The sequence below is a fragment of the Centropristis striata genome, chromosome 21 (assembly GCF_030273125.1).
Source record: "Centropristis striata isolate RG_2023a ecotype Rhode Island chromosome 21, C.striata_1.0, whole genome shotgun sequence".
Taxonomy (NCBI): domain Eukaryota; kingdom Metazoa; phylum Chordata; class Actinopteri; order Perciformes; family Serranidae; genus Centropristis; species Centropristis striata.
In genome coordinates this window covers 2116764-2139267 of record NC_081537.1, presented here as the reverse complement: position 1 = coordinate 2139267, position 22504 = coordinate 2116764, and the positions used below count along the sequence as shown (strand labels likewise).

The 22504-nt window shown below is 36.6% G+C and overlaps 1 protein-coding gene across 1 annotated transcript in view; it reads left to right on the top strand.

Moving 5' to 3' along the window:
- The window catches only part of ccdc57 (coiled-coil domain containing 57), a 54250-nt gene that overhangs the window by 10966 nt on the left and 20780 nt on the right, over positions 1–22504 (top strand). Inside the window, exons 3-12 of the mRNA XM_059325118.1 lie at positions 249–371; positions 2747–2869; positions 3866–3974; positions 10084–10185; positions 11378–11535; positions 12335–12409; positions 12787–12987; positions 15314–15472; positions 16141–16303; positions 18560–18652. Of these exons, the coding sequence (XP_059181101.1) occupies positions 249–371; positions 2747–2869; positions 3866–3974; positions 10084–10185; positions 11378–11535; positions 12335–12409; positions 12787–12987; positions 15314–15472; positions 16141–16303; positions 18560–18652 (1306 nt within the window). The remainder of the gene's footprint in view (positions 1–248; positions 372–2746; positions 2870–3865; positions 3975–10083; positions 10186–11377; positions 11536–12334; positions 12410–12786; positions 12988–15313; positions 15473–16140; positions 16304–18559; positions 18653–22504) is intronic.

The window sequence follows — 22504 nt, the reverse complement described above, 5'->3', positions numbered from 1 at the left end:
AAACAAGAGATCATCATCATCTCATTTTCTTCCATCATATGATCTCTAAAGTCTTTTTATCTTTTTATCTTTTTATAAAAGTCTTTTTATCCAACTTAAAACTCTTTTTTTCACCTTAACTCACAGCGAGCGTCGTCATTTTGACGACCTTCTTCCTGTACCTAAATAACTTTCACTTGATTTAAAAAGCTCATGTCTCTCTTTTCAGTAATAACCAGTTCTTTATTTTCTAATGGTTAATTTCCCAGAGAGCGTTACCAGCAGCTGAGGGAGGATTTCCAGTTTAACCTGGTGATCCTGGACCAGCGAGACAGAGAGCTGGAGAGTTATGATGTCAGAACCGCCACCGCTCTGACCGCACAGCACAACAGGTACACGTCTTTCATGCACATCCATGAAAAAGATACTACATTCATTTTAAGTCAATTTCATTTATAAAAGCCCAAAATAAAAGAAATCACAAATTTGCCTGAGAGAACTTCACCGCTTGTCTTCTGAAGCTCGCATTGGAAAAGAAAGAAATCCTCAAAAAAGAAGCAAAGAAATTCTACATATTTTTAAGTAATTTAGTTTTTTTCTGTCATTTTCTGTCTTTTTGGGTCATTTTGTGTCTTTTTTTTGGTCAATTTGTTTCTTTTTTGGGCCATTTTGTGTCTTTTTTGGTCGTTTTGTTTCTTTTTTTGGTCAATTTGTGTCTTTTTTGGGCCATTTTGTGTCTTTTTTGGTCAATTTGTTTCTTTTTTGGGCCATTTTGTGTCTTTTTTGGTCATTTTGTTTCTTTTTTTGGTCAATTTGTTTCTTTTTTGGTCATTTTTTTTGCCTTTTTTGTAATTTTGTGTTTTTTTTTTGTTAATTTTGTGTCTTTTTTGTTAATTTTGTGTCTTTTTTGGTCATTTTTTTTGCCTTTTTTTGTAATTTTGTGTCTTTTTTTTGTTAATTTTGTGTCCAACCAAATACCAAATAATCATCAGGTCACTCTGCTCGGGCCAGTTCATCACTGCTGGCAGCTTTACTTTATCTGGTTTTAAGAGTTAATTTATTATTGTAAGTGTTCAACATGCTTATTTCTAGATTTAATAATCTTAATTTAATAAATCTTGTCAAGGTAAATTATCTGTCCATGCAGCAAGATCATTTCCCTCAGATTTACTGTTTGATCTGGTTTTTAGACTAAACACCTTGTTTGCAGCGCCTTTGCATGCCTTTATAATTCTGATTTAGTAAAAGAATGAAAAGCAGATATAACAACAACAATAATAACATTAACTGGATTTAGCAAGAACAGCAAATGCACAGCAGAAGTACATAGAAACACAGGAAATAAGTCATTTACTGTCAGCACGGCAGCATGACTCAGCAATAACTGGCTTTAATTCATGTGTAACATTTGGATCAGAGTGAAGAACCCTTTCCTCTTCCGTCCACACCCAGTTGTGTAACTCAGGGGTAATATTTGATAAATCATCACGTTTCACACCGTGTTAAGCAGCTTCCTGCTTTTTACACTTGAGAAATATCAGCAAACTGACAACAGTAGTTTCAAATACTGAACTTGAGATGTTTATAAAAGCTTTTATCTCTTCCTGTATCCACGACTGTGACTCACTGTTCTCCTCACTCAGTATGTCACTTTAAACCGGCTAAACCAGGGCTCTCAAACTCTAATTAACTGGGGGCCGGCGGAGGCAGTATCAAAATGACCAAAAAAAGACACAAAATCATAAAAAAAAGACACAAAATTACCGAAAAAAGACACAAAATTACCAAAAAAGACAAAAAAAATTACAATAAAAACCAAAATTACCAAAAAAGACACAAAATGACCAAAAAAGACACAAAATCATTAAAAAAAAAATCAAAAAAGACACAAAATGATTTTTAAAAAAAACCACAAAATGACCCAAAAAATACCCAAAATTACTGAAAAAGACACAAAATGACAGAAATAATTTTGTGTCTTTTTTTGGTAATTTTGTTTCTTTTTTAAGTAATTTAGTTTTTTTTCGTCATTTTGTGTAATTTTTGGTCATTTTGTGTCTTTTCTTTTAGTAATTTTGTGTCTTAAGTAATTTAGTTTTTCTTTTGTCATGTTGTGTCTTTTTAAAATAATTTTGTGTCTTTTTTGAGTACTATGTTTTTTTTCCATCATTTTGTGTCTTTTTTTTTGGTCATTTTGTGTCTTTATTTTAGTAATTTTGTGTCTTTTTTTTGGGTCATTTTGTGTTTTTTTTTTTTAAATTTTGTGTCTTTTTTAGTCATTTTGTGTCTTTTTTGGTAATTTTGTGTCTTTTTTTTGTAATTTTGTGTTTTTTTTTGTAATTTTGTGTCTTTTTTGGTCATTTTGTGGGTTTTTTTAGTAATTTTGTGTCTTTTTTGTGTTATTTGATGCTGCCTCCTGCGGCCCCCAGGTAATTAGAGTCTGAGACCCCTCCCCTACTAGGACATAACACTTGAAGATGCGTCTTATTCACCGACACTCACTGACACGCTGGTGTTTGTCGCCTTGGTCTGACCATCAGCTTCATTTTAACATGTTCAGGGACCAAACTACGTCAAACTACAAAACTACAAAATTACGTCGTGCCCCGTCAGCAAAACATGGTAAAGATAGATAGATTCCCTGAAACCAGCCTCTGAGATATTGATCCTCTATTCATACAATCATTTAAGAGAGGAGAACTTGTGTCAGGCCCCAGCAGGCGTCTCTCTCAGCTGACTAAAGCTAACAGACTGTGTTGATTTGCAGGCAGGAGGAGCTGCACCGTCTGCGTCTGCAGCTAGCCGAGCTGCAGACGCAGACGGCCAGAGAGACGCAGAAGAGGCAGGAAGATGCTGCTCAACATCAGCTGCAGCTGGATGAGCTCAAGTGGTAAGTCAGGGGGAAGAAACTGGGATAAGCAGCAGAAAAGGCAAAAAAAAAAAAAAGATTCCAGCCGTGATTAGTGTCGGCACGTTCTCAATTAACCTTCCTACATCACTATTAAAGTGAGTCTTTGGTTTAAAAGAAGTGTGAGTCATCTTGTGTATTTTTTGGTGATTTGTGTCTTTTTGTGTCTGCTGCTGTTTCTTTTTAGTTATTTTGTGTCTTTTTTGGTCATCTTGAGTCTTTTTTTGGTCATTTTGTGTCTTTTTTTTAGTAATTTTGTGTCTTTTTTGGTCATTTTGTGTCTTTTTTTGTCATTTTTTGTCTTTTTTGGTCATCTTGAGTCTTTTTTTGGTCATTTTGTGTCTTTTTGGCCATTTGGTGTCTGTTTTTTTAGTAATTTTGTGTCTTTTTTGGTCATTTTGTGTCTTTTTTGGTCATATTTTGTCTTTTTTGGTCATCTTGTGTCTTTTTTTGGTCATTTTGTGTCTTTTTGGCCATTTGGTGTCTGTTTTTTTAGTAATTTTGTGTCTTTTTTTAGTAATTTTGTGTCTTTTTTGGTAATTCTGTGTCTTTTTTTAAATAATTTTGTGTCTTTTTTAATAATTGTGTCTTTTTTGTAATTATGTGTCTTTTTTTGGCCATTTTGTGTCTTTTTTGTGTCATTTTGTGTCTTTTTTGGTAATTCTGTGTATTTTTTTGTCATTTTGTGTTTTTTTCTGTCATTTTGTGTCTTGTTTTTGTCATTTTGTGTCTTTTTTTTTTAGTAATTTTGTGTCTTTTTTTGGTCATTTTGATACTGCCTCCAGCGGCCCCCAGGTAATTTGAGTTTGAAACCCCTGATCTAAATGAATACATGAAATATAATCATCAGAGACATCGACCTTGTAATACTGGTAATGATAATGAATATCTTAAATCTGAGCTTTTTTTCTTACTAAATCATTGTCAGGGTACTTTAACTCATAACTCTGAGTATTTGTTTTTGTGGCTAAATTGTAGCTCTATGGCTGGTGAAATTCAAAAGCAAAGAGAGGAGTATGAGAGGAAGGAACGGGAGATGAAGCGCAGGATACAAGAGGTGGAAACACAGCTGACTCTACAGAGACAGGTGAACACACACACACACACACACACACACACACACACACTGTCATCCATCTGAAGGTCTGAAACTCTGATTATTTCATGTAATGTGTTAGGACATACACACAGTACTGCTACGGAGCTAACTGTTAGCCTGTTAGCACATACACACTGTGCTGCTACAGAGCTAACTGTTAGCCTGTTAGCACATACACACTGTACTGCTACAGAGCTAACTGTTAGCCTGTTAGCACATACACACTGTACTGCTACAGAGCTAACTGTTAGCCTGTTAGCACATACACACTGTACTGCTACAGAGCTAACTGTTAGCCTGTTAGCACATACACACTGTACTGCTACAGAGCTAACTGTTAGCCTGTTAGCACATACACACTGTACTGATACAGAGCTAACTGTTAGCCTGTTAGCACATACACACTGTACTGCTACAGAGCTAACTGTTAGCCTGTTAGCATATACACACTGTACTGCTACAGAGCTAACTGTTAGCCTGTTAGCAATTTGCAGACTGGACGCTAAGGGGTTAACATCCCCTCCGGCTCTGCAGCTGGGAGAGACTGCTGCAGGAGGACTGGACTGCTTCAACTCGTTCTTACTCTTCTTAACGAGCCTCCGGCCCCCGCGGCTCATTAAGAAGAGTAAGAACGAGTCTCCAAAAGTCTCCAATAACACCAGAAAAAGTCGCTGGATTTGTCTCCAGTCGCTTTTTTGGAAAAATAGTCTCTAAGGGGGTCTGAAAAGTCGCTAAATATAGCAACAAAGTCGCTATGTTAGCAACACTGCTTCACCGGCGTGGCGTCGAGTACTACGTCACATCCTGCTTAGCGTTCTATCCAATCAGCAACCAGGCTGTTTTCAGGGGAGAAACACGGCCCCGCCCCCTGGTGGTTGGAGGACTACTGGTGTAGAAAGTGTTGATTAGATCTGCAGGAGAGACGCATTTTAAAATGGAAATATCGCCGACGATTAGGTTAATTTAATCGTGGCGGCCAAAATCGTGATCAGGACTAAAATGTGATTAATCGTGCAGCCCTATAATATGAGCTATAAAGTGGTCTGTTAATGAATAAAACCATTCGGGCCTCTGCTAGCTCCCACCAAAATAAAGACTTTATCCATACGACAGTGTGGAAAAGACATTGTGCTACTGACACGGATGCACAGCTGTGCAGCAGAGCGCGTGGACGCAGTAACATGCTCCACAGCTCGTGTTACAGCCGTTGGCTTTAGTCCAAGACATCCAGTCAGGTTGACTGAAATAACTAGCAGAGCAGCCAGACATTCAGCAGGGATCAACAGCAGACCTTTAGGATGAACCCAGACAAAAGAGCTTCAACCTCTGACTGGCTGCTGTCTGTTTCACTCAATCAGCTGGTTGTGTTATCATGCTCACAGTAAACGTCTCAATGAATCTCGTACAGATCAAGGTTATTATAGTTAACGAAAACTAACGAAGTAACGAAAACTAGAATTGAAAAAACATTTTTGTTAACTGAAATAAAAATAAAAACTAGAGTTTTAAAATTTAAATGATTTTGTGGTTACAAAACGAACTAAAACTAACTAAAATTATAGTGAAAATGTCCTTCGTTTTCGTTTTTGTCAACTTTTTTCATTCATAATTCAGTGTTTCTATTTGAACATGCAACACATGGTAAATATGTTTACTGAGACTGGGATGTTTACACTAGAACCAAAATTCAAAACACCCCGAACTGTAAGAGTTAATAACCTTATTGGGGCTGAGATGATAAACCAAAGGAAATAAAGGAAACATTTATTATGACCTCTTTGAATCTGGCACCCAACACATAGCCCATTACAAAAAAATTAAAACTAACACTAAAACTAATAAAAACTAAACTAAAACTAAGCATTTTCAAAAAATAAAAACTAAACTAAAACTAGAAAATTCACTCTAAAAACTAACTAAAACTAACTGAAACTAACTGAATCTGAAGACAAAAATTCACAACGAAATTAAAACTAAAACTAATGAAAAATCCAAAACTATTATAACCTTGGTATATATGCACATCAGACCTTTTTATATGAAACAGATGTTACTACACTGTCATTTGGTTTCAGAGGTGGGAAACGAGGTTATAATAGTTTTGGATTTTTCATTAGTTTTAGTTTTAATTTCATTGTGTTTTTTTGTTTTCAAATTCCGTTAGTTTTAATTAGTTTTTAGAGTGAGTTTTGTGGTTTTAATTAGTTTTTATTTTTGGGAAAGTGCTTAGTTTTTATTAGTTTTGGTTTAGTTTTTATTAGTTTTGGTTTAGTTTTTATTAGTTGTAGTTATTTTGTAATGGGGTATTTGTTGGGTTAGGGCAATTTGTCACTTTTTGGATTTTTTTCTCGTAAATTTGAGATTTTTTTTCTCATAAATTCGTCACTTTTTTCTTGTAAATTTGTCACTTTTTTCCCGTAAATTTGTCACTTTTTCTCGTAAATGAATTTTTTTTTCTCGTAAATTTGGGAATTTTTTTAGTTAGTTGTAGTTGTTTTGTAATGGGGTATTTGTTGGGTCCAGATTCAATAAGGTCACAATAAATGTTTCCTTTATTTCCTTTGTCTGATCCATCTCAGCCCCAATAAGTTTATTAAGTCATAAAACCAGATAGATGAAATAGATTTCATATCAACCAAAAAGGTTTACGGATGAAAAAAGTTGACAAAGACGAAAACGAAGGACATTTACACTATAATTTTAGTTAGTTTTGTAACCACAAAATACAGTTTCACTTAGTTATCGTTTTTTTTAAAAACTCTAACTTTTATTTTTATTTCAGTTAAAGAAAATGTTTTTTCAATTCTAGTTTTTGTTATTTCGTTAACTATAATCTTGGGAGGAGACAAATTTAAGTTACAGGTTCCTCAAATAAAAATGAAAAAGCTAAGAATCAAACTGATTTACTGTAGAAACTTAAACAGAAATTAGTCAGTAAATAGTGGCAGATGATCATAAAAACTAGGATCGGTGTGTAAACTGCTTCATCTTAACCCTCTAAGATCTTCGGTTATTATGTCCGTTAAAAAGTCTGTTAAAAATCTTCACCATGCCATGTTGGTGTCAGTTTTTTCAGCCCAACCTCACCTATATGTCCTGATAATTAATTTTTAAGTTTGATTTAATGATCGAAATTTTGAACCCAAAAGAAACAAAGGAAAACATAAAATCTGATCTTGAAAATTCTGTTTCAAAACACAGAATTTTAAATATTGCAAATATGAACACAGGTTTCATATATAACATATATAAGCAGGTAAAATGAGGATAATATCTAGTTCTATATTTTATACTAAAAATGGAGACATCAATTACATGAATTATATATATATATTCAACAACGACATATATTCAACTGAAAATGTTTTGTTCCAACTGGATATATCGATAGAATCTGGATTCTATTATTACATTATTACAGTGTAAACTAAAAAAAGAATATTTTCTAATCTGGGCACATGTTCACAGAAGTAATAGTCAAAAAAACTGAGTGAAACTGAGGATTTTGTGGGAAAAGGAAAGTGAGTGGGGCCAAGGTTAATTTCAGTTTCTCACTGTTCAGATTAATTCTGTTTTTGTTTATATTTTACAGTCAATCAGCTGATATGGAATTAATTGATTCTGCTACTGTTGTTAACTCTAAATCTCTAAATCAGACAGAATCAGTTGCTTTCTCTCATTCTATCTCAACCTTTTTGTCTCCCCATCTTGCTCTCTGTGTGTCTTTACTCACAAATTAAAAGTGTTTAAGTGCTAACAGCATGTAATTAAATTCCTAAAAAGCCAGCGCTGACCTAGTATGTCAGTGTGAAAGGCTTCTTTTTCCATTTAACCCTCTGGGGTCTCTGATGGTGGCGTCCTGATCAGATCATGTGACGTTTAACAAAAAAACTAGTTGACATGGAGCGCTGCTATCAACTTCACTCCAAAGTTCAGACTTGAAACTTTCTCACAGTTTTTGTTTGACATCCCTAGCTCATGTAAAACCAAAGATATGATCGTTTTAATTTGATAGAACAGAAATATTTGAGCGTTTGTTTTGAAGAATTGCAGCTAACAAGGAAAAAAAGCCTATAAATATACATGTTTTTATGGAACTTTTTTGTATAAAGTTTAATTATATTTAAATGTTTACCTTTTTATATGTTCATATTTGTATCCTATGTTTACATTTTCAAGTTGCAAAACAGTTCATTGAGCATATTTGTGGTTTTTATTGTAGTAAATACAATATGATTTTATAAACTCTGATTTCATGATTTTTGGGCTCAATATGTTGATAAAGTAGGTTAAAAGTGAGAAAATAATTGTCAAAAGTATTAAGAAAAACGGCCAAAATAGGCTCAGACCCCAGAGGGTTAAGACACTTTATTAATGTAAGATCTGTAGTTTTAACAGCTGAACTTGGGATGCATGTCCATGCATTTATCTCATATCTCATATTAATTAGTGTAACTCACTTTTTTCTTCACTTCGTCCGTCCTTGTTGGCCTTCAGTAACTCCAGAATGCTGCTGCAGGACTCACTAGTTCAAACAGACGCTCTCATGTCAGCCTGTCCTCAAGTTTCTTCACTGGCTTCTTTCAGTTTAAAGTTCTCACTCTGATGTCTAGAGCTTTGCAGGATCAGGCGCCTCCATATATGGAGGCTGAGCTACTTCACCCATACTTTGTGTCAGTGTCAAGTCAGGACTCAGAACATGTGTACAAAAAAATTATCTTTATTCAAATAGGCAGCAAGAGAAATCCTCACAGAGTGAAACCAAAGAGGCTACAACAACAACTCCTGAAGCTGAGCTAGAATGATAATAAAGAAAAGTCTAAAAACACAGTAACGCTATCTACTGTAAGAAATAAAACTAATAAGTCCTAACCTGAGATACGGGGAATACGATCTAATCTTTCAAGGGGAAAACTAACAAATAAAAACTCCAACAAACAAAAGGCGCTCCAAAAGGGAAGGGACCAAACCTAATGGAAAAAATAAAAGAATCTACAAAACACGACGATAAACCTGGAAATGGACAAAAGGAGGAAAATAAAAAAAATGAACACAAAATTACTCCTAAAGAAGGAAAAACAAAACGGCTGACAAGAAAGACTATGAAACCAGGTGAACACAGACTATTGGACACATGGGGGGAAGGGAGCACCAGGTGAACTATTGGAACACATGGGGGGAAGGGAGCACCAGGTGAACTATTGGAACACATGGGGGGAAGGGAGCACCAGGTGAACTATTGGAACACATGGGGGGAAGGGAGCACCAGGTGAACTATTGGAACACATGGGGGGAAGGGAGCACCAGGTGAACTATTGGAACACATGGGGGGAAGGGAGCACCAGGTGAACAGACTATTGGAACACATGGGGGGAAGGGAGCACCAGGTGAACAGACTATTGGAACACATGGGGGGAAGGGAGCACCAGGTGAACTATTGGAACACATGGGGGGAAGGGAGCACCAGGTGAACAGACTATTGGAACACATGGGGGGAAGGGAGCACCAGGTGAACACAGACTATTGGAACACATGGAGGGAAGGGAGCACCAGGTGGACACAGACTATTAGATGAAAGACAGATGAAACACGGGTAAGGACAAGTGACCTGAAACAAGAGGAGAGTTACTATTTCAAAATAAAACAGGAAATAACAACACCAGAACACAAAATAAAACACCACCTCACCGCAGTGTGACATCATTTGAATCTGATCTGCCTGCACTGTAAATATTATTTTAAAATTTTAATCATGTATAATGTTTTAATTGTTCAATTGTGTTTTTTTTAAATGTATTATGTTCTTTTGTTCTTTTTTCCCCCAAAACTTATAAAAATAAATAATACCTGTAATGTAATTTTGATTAATTCTGTTACTTCCTGAGACAAGGAGGATTGTGACTTTTTTTTTTTTGGCTTAATTTCCATCAACCATCAGTTAGAATTTGTACAACACAAAACACAGAGCGAAGGCTGGAAGGTACAAAATATACTGAGTTATGTGTTAGTTTAAGCATCTTTGCCTATATTTCATGATAAATGTGATATATAAATATTCTAGAAACAGCATCTCTAATTCTTCTTCCCCAACCAACAGGAGATGACAGCAGCTTTTGACAGTGAGCTCCGACAGCAGGAACATGAATTCATCCTGAAAACAGACGAGATGCACGCTGAGGTGTTATCTCGTGGTCTGAAGGTGAGGAGAGCGACTCAACTGTTTCTAGAAACGACGTGTTTCACTTTATAAGGACTTGTGAGTCAATTTATGCTGTCCATAAATACCACACTGCAAAAACCAACTGACAAAAAATAAGAAATAACTAGAATTAAACAAATAATGCTCGAAACAAGTCAAATTATCTGCCAGTGCAGTAAGTAAATGTTTCTTTGTAAGAATTCTTTAAGTAAATAAAAATATCTCGGCACTGGAAAAATCAATGACATGTTGAAAAATATCCAAATCTACTTATTTTAACATTAAAATAAGCCAGCAATACTTGAAACGAGCACGTTTTGGTGAATAGAAAATGCTTTTGAAATAATAAATAATAAACATGCAACTAAAACTCTCAACTGGAGCCAATATTTTAGGTAAAAACTCACCATATTCAACAGTTGAAGAGATTGAAAAGCATGAAAAAGCTCACAATGTCAATCCTAAAAACAAGTCTTTACACAATAAGATAATTAAATAAGCACATAAAAATAATACTGATAATTAAATAAGCACATAAAGCTATGGTCAGTGGGTAAATTATACTCAAAACAAGATAATGAAGATACTATTGATAGATAAAAGAAGAAAATACTGATGTCTGTTTTATCTTGTGACAAAGTTTTAGATTTCAATTTTGCTTTATTTCAGAAATATAAATGATATAAAAATTGCAGAAACTACAAAATCCAACTCAAAACCAAAGCAGTAATTGCACTGACCACAGTCTGCTTCAGATATATATACAAATAAAGATAATTTCCCTCAAATTCAGTGTTTTGCTCTTGTTTTTAGACATCCCTCTCAGCAGTTTCAGAACTATTTGAGCCAAATAAATGATTAAATTAACAAATGTAGAATCATCTCTTGCTGTTTTTTGCTGTAAACTACTAAATGCTGCTTGTAGAGTTGTATAAAAGCAATATCACACTTGTTGTGATGTTGTTCTGTGTATCATCGTGGCTTTAATAATCATGGCTGACGATAAAATCACAGCTGTGATAATAAAAAGTACAACATCTCTCCTTCTTGTGTGATGTTTCAAAGTAATGTTAATAAATCAGGAGAGCAGGTGAGATGTTTTTATTTACTTGTTGGCCTCTAAACCCTTAACAGCTGATGTTTCCATCATAATGTGTTGCTCGGTGTGTTGGTGTGTGTCCTTGTGGTCCAGGTGGATCTGCTCTCTAAAGAGACTGAGGTTCTCCTCCAGACTCACCATCAGACCTCTGAGGCTCTAAAGGCTTCAAAGGATTTCTGTCAAGAGATCCAGAACCAACTGGATCACAAAGAGGAGCAGATCAGAAACATCACCGCTGCCAGGGGCAACAGGTACCATCCTGTCTCTGGGTGTGTGTGTGTGTGTCTGTGTGTGTGTGTGTGTGTGTGTGTGTCTGTGTGTGTGTGTGTGTCTGTGTCTGTGTCTGTGTGTGTGTGTGTGTGTGTGTGTGTGTGTGTCTGTGTGTGTCTGTGTCTGTGTCTGTGTGTGTGTGTGTGTGTGTGTGTGTGTGTGTGTGTCTGTGTGTGTGTGTGTGTGTGTGTGTGTGTGTGTGTCTGTGTGTGTGTGTGTGTCTGTGTCTGTGTCTGTGTGTTTGTGTGTGTGTGTGTGTGTGTGTGTCAGTCTGTTTGTGTTTGTGTGTGTGTATGAATGAATGTGTCTTTGTGTGTGTCAATGTATGTGTGTGTTTCTGTCTGTTTTTGTGTCTGTTTGTATCTGCGTGTGTGTGTTTGTGTGTGTGTGTGTGTGTGTTTGCATCTGTTTGTGCAAACTGTGTGTGTTTCTGTGTCTGTTTTGGTGCGTTTGTGCGTGTCTTCGTGTGTGTGTGTGTGTGTGTGTGTGTGTGTGTGTGTGTGTGTGTGTGCATGTGTTTGTGTGTGTTTGTGCAAACTGTGTGTGTGTGTGTTTCTGTGTGTTTCTGTGTGTGTCTGTGTGTGTGTGTGTGTGTGTGTGTGTTTGCATCTGTTTGTGCAAACTGTGTGTGTGTGTGTCTGTGTGTATGAATGAATGTGTCTTTGTGTGTGTGTGTGTGTTTCTGTGTCTGATTTGTGTGTGTGTGTGTGTGTGTGTGTGTGTGTGTGTGTGTGTGAATGATTGATATTTTAATATTTAGTTTAATATCTTCTCTCTCAGGATAAAGGAACTTGAGGACGAGCTGAAATGGATGAAGACTAAATTTAAAAAAGAAGAGGAAGAATACATTAAGAAGTGAGTCATATTAACTGATTACTAATATGGCAGCTGTAGTATACAGTATATAGATTTTGGAATTAGAATGAATATAAACATTTTCTGTCTATTGGTCACCAGTTTTCTTCCAGATATGACTAAGCAAAGACACTCAGAAGGTTAATTTCTTAAATAAATAACTAAAACTATCGTACATACATGTATTATATTGTCATACTACATCATCTTGTTTTCCTGCATTATATATTTTGTACAACATCAGGTGATCATTTGTAATTGTTTTTATTATTAAGCTGTGATGTTTCTCGTCATAACTGCATGTTGTGCATAAAATAATTTACCATAAGTTCTCTAAATGTGTCCTAATGTCTAATTTGACACCTGTTTCTGACTAGATACGAGGACTTGTTGGAGGCTGTGAAGCAGTGTAGTGTTTACCTGGAGGCTCAGTATCAGACCCAAACTGAGCAGCTGCACAAGGCGGAGAAACAGATTGTCCAGCTGCAGGGGAGAGTTCAGAGTCTGGCTGCACAGCTACGCTGCATACAGGAAGAGCAGCAGAAGACCATGAGACAGAAAGACGAGACCATCCAGAGGTGAGAAAGACACTGGTGAACAAAGACGTTAAACATCATCAAATAAGAACGGTCGATCATACTTGCATAAAAGGGGAATTTTGGTATTTTTCAACCGAGACTCTGAACAACTGGCCTCGCCAAAACAAGGGAGCGTGTGCATGCCATGTACATTTAATTAAAAGTTCTTCACGTTGTCATTTGAAGAACATTATGGCTTTAAACAACAAGCCTGACTAGATCACAAATCTCTGTCTGAAACGTCTCTGTCTAAACCAGGGGTCTCAAACTCAAATTAACTGGGGGCCGCTGCAGGCAGTATCAAAATGACCAAAAAAAGACACGAAATTGCTAAAGAAGACACAAAATTATTAAAAAAAGACACAAAATGACCAGAAAATACACAGAATTACCAAAAAAGACACAAATTGTTTTTAAAAAAGACACAAAATGACTAAAAAAAGACACAAAATGACAATAAAAGACACAAAATGACAAAAAAAGACACAAAATGACAGAAAAAAAGACATAAAATTACTAAAAAAAGACACAAAATTACAAAAAAAGACACCAAATTACTGAAAAAACACTAAATTACTTAAAAAAGACACAAAATGACAAAAACAGACACAAAATTACAAAAAAATACACAGAATTCCCAAAAAAAGACACAAAATTATTAAAAAAGACACAAAATGACCCAAAACAGACATAAAATTACCAAAAAGACACACAATTAATTAAAAAAGACACAAAATGACAGAAAAAATACACCGAATTATCAAAAAAGACACACAATTATTTAAAAAAGACACAAAATGACCATCCAGAGGTGAGAAAGACACTGATGAACAAAGACGTTAAACATGATCAAATAAGAATGATCATACTTGCATAAAAGGGGAATTTTGGTATTTTTCAACCGAGACTCTGAACAACTGGCCTCGGCAAAACAAGGGAGCACGTGCATGCCATGTACATTTAATTAAAAGTTCTTCACGTTGTCATTTGAAGAACATTATGGCTTTAAACAACAAGCCTGACTAGATCACAAATCTCTGTCTGAAACGTCTCTGTCTAAACCAGGGGTCTCAAACTCTAATTACCTGGGGCCCGCTGGAGGCAGTATCAAAATTGTTTAAAAAAAAAGATACAAAATTGCTAAAAAAAAAAGACACAAAATTGCTTAAAAAAAAAGACACAAAATTATTAAAAAAAGACACAAAATGACCAGAAAGTACACAGAATTACCAAAAAAAGACACAAATTGTTTTTAAAAAAGACACAAAATGACAATAAAAGACACAAAATGACAGAAAAAAAGACACAAAATTACTATAAAAAGATATAAAATTTCTAAAAAAAAAGACACAAAATTACTAAAAAAAGATACAAAATTACTAAAAAAAGACACAAAATTACTAAAAAAAGATACAAAATTACTAAAAAAAAGACACAGAATTACCAAAAAAGACACAAAATGACAAAAAAATACACAGAATTAACAAAAAAGACACAAAATTATTAAAAAAAACAAAAAAGTAAGTAAACTTTATTTATATAGCACCTTTCACAGACAGAAGTTACAAAGTGCCTCAAATTAACAGAGGATAAATAAGTTAAAAAGAATAAAATAAAATAACATAAAAAGAAATAAAAAAATTGACATACAAGTTTTAAAAGACACAAAATGACAGAAAAAATACACAAAATTACTAAAAAAGACACAAAATTATTAAAAAAAGACACAAAATGACCAGAAAATACACAGAATTACCAAAAAAGACACAACATTGTTTTTAAAAAAGACACAAAATTACTAAAAAAAGACACAAAATTACTGAAAAAAAGACACAAAATTACAAAAAAGACACAAAATGACAGAAAAAAAGACACAAACTGACTAAAAAAAGATACAAAATTACAAAAAAAAGACACAAAATTACTGAAAAATCACTAAATTACTTAAAAAAGACACAAAATGACAAAAAAAAGACACAAAATGACCCAAAAAATAAGTAAGTAAGTAAGTAAACTTTATTTATATAGCACCTTTCACAGACAGAAGTTACAAAGTGCCTCAAATGAACAGAGGATAAATAAGTTAAAAAGAATAAAATAAAATAACATAAAAATAAATTAAAAAATGGACATACAAGTTTTAAAAGACACAAAATGACAGAAAAAATACACAAAATTACTAAAAAAAAAACACAAAATTATTTTTTAAAAGACAGAAAATGACCCAAAAATGTAATTAAAGGGACCTTCCACACACAACACGGTAAAGTGCCATTCATATAAAACTCACATTAAACTTTTCATGAAACGTGTGTGTGATTTTCAGGCTTGCTGCAGATGTTGAAGCAGCTCAGAGCGGCTGGTCCAGGTACATCAGCCAGGTGTCCAGTGAGATGGTGGTGAAGAACACAGAGATCATCAGTCTGCAGGAGAGAGAAACCAGACTGAGGACGGAGTGTGAGAAGATCAGAGAGGAGACAGAAAGGTGAAGTTCAGCAGGAACATGGAGCGAGAAAATAAAATATGAAGGAAGAGACAGTTAAAAACATTTAACCTCAAGAGAACTACAGGTTACAGTTAAGGTGAGAAAAAAACAGCATAAAAATGATTGGAAAAAAGATTTATGATGTTTAGGTAGATATAACATAGTTATTATTAATGGTGTGTGTTTGTGTGTGTGTGTGTGTGTGTGTGTGTGTGTGTCTACTCAATATTATTTTTGCTTAATGTTATTTACTAATTTTGCAAATGCCCTTATTATAGAATTGGCTTCTTAGAAAATCTGTCTATGTATCTCATTTTCATTGTTTTATGTAAAAGTAAAAGTAGGTCCCCAGTAGGCACCAAATAATGTGTAAAATATGCTAATTCATGTAAATGATGTACCCTGAAAGCATGTTTACTGGTTTTTCCAGATGTCCCCATAAAGCCTGATTAAAAGCATCACTTCATCATTTCAGAGGTTTGAAGGCGTGTATAGGCTAACTAAGCTATGGCAAGTTTACTCATTTTTTTTCAGCTCCCTACAACCTGTAGAAAGGGTGGTCCCCACAAGTGATGATTAAAACCTGCGTCCCCATGATTTATGAAAACCAGTATATGTGTGTGTGTGTGTGTGTGTGTGTGTGTGTGTGTGTGTGTGTGTTTCATCAGGTACAAGCAGCAGCTGGGTGCTGGTCTGCAGAGAGAGAAGTCTTTAGAACAGCAGCAGGTCCAGGATCAGCTGGAGTGGCAGAGACGCTGTGAGGACATAAAGACCCAACAATACCTGTCTAATGAGCAGCTGATACAGGACCTGATCCAGGCCAGAGACCAGGTCAACCTCTCATACACTAATACAGGACCTGATCCAGGCCAGAGACCAGGTCAACCTCTCATACACTAATACAGGACCTGATCCAGGCTAGAGACCAGGTCAGCCTCTCATACACTAATACAGGACCTGATCCAGGCCAGAGACCAGGTCAACCTCTCATACACTAATACAGGACCTGATCCAGGCCAGAGACCAGGTCAGCCTCTCATACACTAATACAGGACCTGATCCAGGCCAGAGACCAGGCCAACCTCTCATACACTAATACAAGACCTGATCTAGGCCAGAGACCAGGTCAACCTCTCATACACTAATACAGGACCTGATCCAGACCAGAGACCAGGTCAGCCTCTCATACACTAATACAGGACCTGAGCCAGGCCAGAGACCAGATCAACCTCTCATACACTAGTACAGGACCTGATCCAGGCCAGAGACCAGGTCAACCTCTCATACACTAATACAAGACCTGATCCAGGCCAGAGACCAGGTCAACCTCTCATACACTAGTACAGGACCTGATCCAGGCCAGAGACCAGGTCAACCTCTCATACACTAATACAAGACCTGATCCAGGCCAGAGACCAGGTCAACCTCTCATACACTAGTACAGGACCTGATCCAGGCCAGAGACCAGGTCAGCCTCTCATACACTAATACAGGACCTGATCCAGGCCAGAGACCAGGTCAGCCTCTCATACACTAATACAGGACCTGATCCAGGCCAGAGACCAGGTCAGCCTCTCATACACTAATACAGGACCTGATCCAGGCCAGAGACCAGGTCAACCTCTCATACACTAGTACAGGACCTGATCCAGGCCAGAGACCAGGTCAACCTCTCATACACTAATACAAGACCTGATCCAGGCTAGAGACCAGGTCAACCTCTCATACACTAATACAGGACCTGATCCAGGCTAGAGACCAGGTCAACCTCTCATACATTAATACAGGACCTGATCCAGGCCAGAGACCAGGTCAACCTCTCATACACTAATACAAGACCTGAGCCAGGCCAGAGACCAGGTCAACCTCTCATACACTAATACAGTACCTGATCCAGGCCAGAGACCAGGTCAACCTCTCATACACTAATACAAGACCTGAGCCAGGCCAGAGACCAGGTCAACCTCTCATACACTAATACAGGACCTGATCCAGGCCAGAGACCAGGTCAACCTCTCATACACTAATACAAGACCTGAGCCAGGCCAGAGACCAGGTCAACCTCTCATACACTAATACAAGACCTGATCCAGGCCAGAGACCAGGTCAACCTCTCATACACTAATACAGGACCTGATCCAGGCCTTAGACCAGGTCAACCTCTCATACACTAATACAAGACCTGATCCAGGCTAGAGACCAGGTCAACCTCTCATACACTAATACAGGACCTGATCCAGGCCAGAGACCAGGTCAACCTCTCATACACTAATACAGGACCTGATCCAGGCCAGAGACCAGGTCAACCTCTCATACACTAATACAAGACCTGATCCAGGCCAGAGACCAGGTCAACCTCTCATACACTAGTACAGGACCTGATCCAGGCCAGAGACCAGGTCAACCTCTCATACACTAATACAAGACCTGATCCAGGCCAGAGACCAGGTCAACCTCTCATACACTAGTACAGGACCTGATCCAGGCCAGAGACCAGGTCAACCTCTCATACACTACACAGACCCTATGGGCTGAAATATGTGCCACCAGAAACTGAATTTGAATTATTTATTCTTGAATTTGAATTTCTTAAGTTGAATAATTGCATTAAAAAACTGAATTTGAATCACATCATTTGAATTTGTATTGTTCAGTTTGAATCATTGCATTGAAAATCTTGAAATTTAATTTATTAGTTTGTAACTGAACAGTCAGTTCTCACAATTCAAATTCAGTTTGCAAAATTCAATTCAATTTTCTGCGACGAACATCAGGGCAGTTGAGGCAGAGCAATCGAGCACAGATACACAGAGCGCCTCTTCGGCCAATCAGCACCTCCGTTTTCTTTTGTAAAATTTGTTGCCACCTATGGTTGCCACCCGGTTGCCATAGCGCCTCTTCGGCCAATCAGCACCTCTGTTTTCTTTTGTAAAATTTGCTGCCACCCGGTTGCCACCCGGTTGCCATAGCGCCTTTTCGGCCAATCAGCACCTCTGTTTTCTGTGCTCGATTGCTCTGCCTCAACTACCCGGATGTTTGTCACAGACAATTTAAATTGAAGTTACGTTTACTGTTGTTCTCTCTCAGGCTCAAGCAGAGCTGAAGGAGAAAGACCAGGATCTGAAGGATCTGACCGTCTTACTACAGTCTGTTAAAGCAGAGAGAGACCAGGCGTTACAGGTGAGAATACATCCACTCTACTCTCTGCACACTAATAGAACATTCAAATGTTCTAACTCGGGCCGGGACTCGATTAAAAAAATTAATCTAATTAATTAGAGGCTTTGTAATGAATTAATCGAAATTAATCGCATTTTAATCGCATATAAATATTTAACCTGAGAACAGTGAGAAGTCATTTTTTTCACATGGATTTTTAGTATACCATTGAATCATGACTGAATACATAAGCTTAAGCAACAAAAATATTGTTTATTTTTGTTCAAGTCCAACAGACCAGTGACATTTTTACCATTAAGTGTAGCAATAGCATATTTATAAATATAGTACATTTGATAAATCCAGGTAGCCTATAGGTAGGTAGACCTTCTGTAAACTAGAATACTTTGGTTTTTGAAGTAAAACACAATCCACGCTAGCTAGCACGCTAGCCGCTAGCTGCTATATGTTTAGCATTGAGGTGATACTTGAGGCTGGATGCGCTGCTATGGTGATATGTGAATTCCTTGTTGCCTAGCAACACCACCATGCTCTTATGGACGCTTCCATCCGTTGGTTTTTAGTAACTAAATGTCCCATCATCCACGGGGCCAACCAAAGGTCTCATCAGCTTCTTCCTTCATGTTCACTGTGGTTTGTTGTTGTCTCAACTCATCAACGCTAGTTGGTGCTCCAGTATAATCGGTCCTCCTGAAACTCATCCGGTGAGAAACGTTCCGCCGTGCAAAAATACGTGCGATTAAAATGTGTCAATTTCCTTAACGCGTTCATTTTTGTGTAATTAATTAATCTTAATTAACGCGTTAAAGTCCCGGCCCTAGTTCTAACATGTTAACCAAACCAAAACAAGCAAGTCACTTTTCACCACCCAGTGGTGTTGGCCTGATAATTATGGAGTTCGGGGCTCATGTGGATCTTTACATCCAGATGTTGAGGGAAATGTTTCTGTAGCATAAAGCAGTTCTTAAAGAGTAGGGTAGCTAGCCTTATGTCCAGCCTCTAGCCATTCCTGGTGATGGAGGGGGTGGAGTCAGTTTCTTGGTCCTCTCCTTTTAACTTTTCTTTTCCACGTATCAGGTTACAGACCACATACTGTATGACCCCAGACAGCTTTAAGGTCCCGGCACGTGTTTGGCATAAACGGCCACTTGGAGTTATGAATGAACAGATTGGATTTAGGAGGTCAAGTTCACTGTGATCATGCTTTTTTTAATCATAATTCAAGTATTAATGTGCTAATTATGACAACATTTTATACAAATGTCTAATTGCATAACATTATGAAGTAATGTGATTTTTTTTTTATCCAAAAGGAAACATTCAATGCTATAAATCAGGAACAAAAGAGGAGATTTGGATACTGAATTTGTGACACTAACCGGGTGCTTACTAACTAAAATGATTGGTTTAGGATTATTTTAATTGCACAGTTAGAATTACATAAAATGACAAAGATAACATATAGTGTAAAGTTTAGGGAAAATAGGCTTTAAATCAGCCCCAGTTAGGGTTAGTTTTTGTGTCTTTTTGTATTTTTTTGTTTTTGGTGTGTTTTGTTTGTTTTGAGTGTGTTTTTATGAGTTTTTTTGTAATTTTGTGTTTTTTTGTGTGTGATTTTGGTATTTTTTGTGTGTTTTATGGGGTTTTATGTGTGTTTTTTGTAAACACACATAAACACACCAAAAACATAAAAATATTTACAAAAACACACTTAAAATCACAAAAAACACATAAAAACATAAAAAAAATAATTACAAAAAAACACATAAAAACACAAAAAAACTCAAACAAAAACACATAGAAACACAAAAAACACACACAAAAACACACAAAAAACACAAAGAAATGTCAAAAAACACAGATAAAAACAGTTAACACAAAATATTGCATTAAAAATGCTGAATGCACACTGCAAAATCTCTGCAAAATAAGTAAAATCATGTTACTACACTTACATTGATGTTTTAAGCATCATTTATTGTCATAGGAGTATATGGGTCTGAAGAGACAGGGGTGTAAACTGCAGTTGGCTGGTTGTCAGAGACATTCAGCCACGAGGCAGAAACTCTGCTTTGGCTTTTGGCCTTTTCCTGGAGCATCCTGGAGGTATGATGGCCTTTAGTCTGGCTCGGTTACATTCCTGCTCTGAGAGCTCCGCTGGCAACCGCAGGAGCAACGTGTCAAGTTGCTGTCAATGTCACCCTTCTCACATGACTCCAGAAACACTTAGGATAAATACCCAGAATTAGGTGCTACATAGCAAAGTATTTGTTGACTTGTGATTTAATGACTTTAGGCTTCATGTTCCAACTTTGTGTGAGAATCTTCAAACATTTCATCTTCTGTGTCCAAATTAAGAAAATACTGATTATGATTTTATTTGTTGCCAAGTTTCAACGAGAACAGAACTGAAGTTAACATTATAAAGTGAAAATCATCACATACAGACAGTCTCATAGCTGGTATTCTTGCAGGGATATAAGCAAAATGAGACTTATTATTGTACATGTGTATTATCTCTGATCATAGGTTGAAGCAGAACAGTGAGAAAAGCCTGATGCATTAATGATCACAGCTTCTTGAAAAGGTCCAAATAAAACCTCCTGTACACTGTTGAAGGAGATGATTGTGAGCAGAGAGCTAAATGTTTGCTGGAAAACAAATGAAAACAAAGTTTAACCCTCTGGAGCAGGGGTGGGCAATTAATTTTCCCAAGGAGCCACATGACCAATACCACGAAGGTTGCAGGGGCCGGACCAAAACTCTGAACTAAATTCTGCTCAATATTAATGTAATCGCTTTATAAAATACAGTAAATTATCTGGTTTTGAGCTGCTACTGATAGGAACACATGTTATGAGTAAATCAAATATAGCAGTAAAAAGTAGTAAATACTCCAATCACTATATCACTATTCCATTTATTTTAAACACAACTGTAAATGACCTTTAGCAAGGTTCCTATTGGTGTTTTTGGGTTATTTAGCTTGTTTTTCATGTTTGTACATTTTCAAGGTGTTTTACAATGTTGTGAAGCTTTTATTTCGAAAAGGTGCCATCCAGTGTGAAACGGGTGCTTTAATTTTGAAAGGTAGTGACAGGAAATAACCGGTAGAACGGTTAAATGAAAAACGAACGGTAAATAATAACGAGTGCGTCCTAATTAATATAAAGTTGATATAAAGTATCTAAAAGGCTTCTATAGTGGCTGACAGGACAGGAAACAAGGTTTGTTAAAGTTTATTTATTCTCTAATTTTAGTGGCTATATTTGTTGTCTTAACTATAGTAAAAGTGCTTGTTTGCTCAAGTGCTAATGCTAATGTTTGCTATTGTTTTCTTACGGTGGATTCACAAGGTGACCAAGGAATTTTTTAACTTGTTAATTTATTAACTTTATGCAAAAAGCAATAGGTGTTTTTGACAAGGTACCTCGGGTAACTCATTTATACGTAAATCGCCTTCAAAATAAAAGCACTGCGGTTGTATTGATTTCTAATTTCTGGGTAACCTCACGCGGGCCGGAAAAGGACAGGCAACGGGCCGGATGTGGCCCGCGGGCCGCCCAATGCCCAGGTCTGCCCTGGAGTCACGAATCACACCAACATAATCAAATCATATGACTTCTTCATGATGTCATGGCGTAAAAAGGAAGCCGTGTTTTTCCATCAACTTCCCTCTAAAATACTGGCTTAACCCTTTGCAGTTTGGGGCTATTTTGACTCTTTTTCATTCTGTCTGTATAAACCACTCATGTTTTTTTTAGCACAACCTCACCTATATGACCTGATCATTTTTTCATTTTGACTTACTGGATCAACATTTTCAACACAAAAAAACACAAATCATTTGCT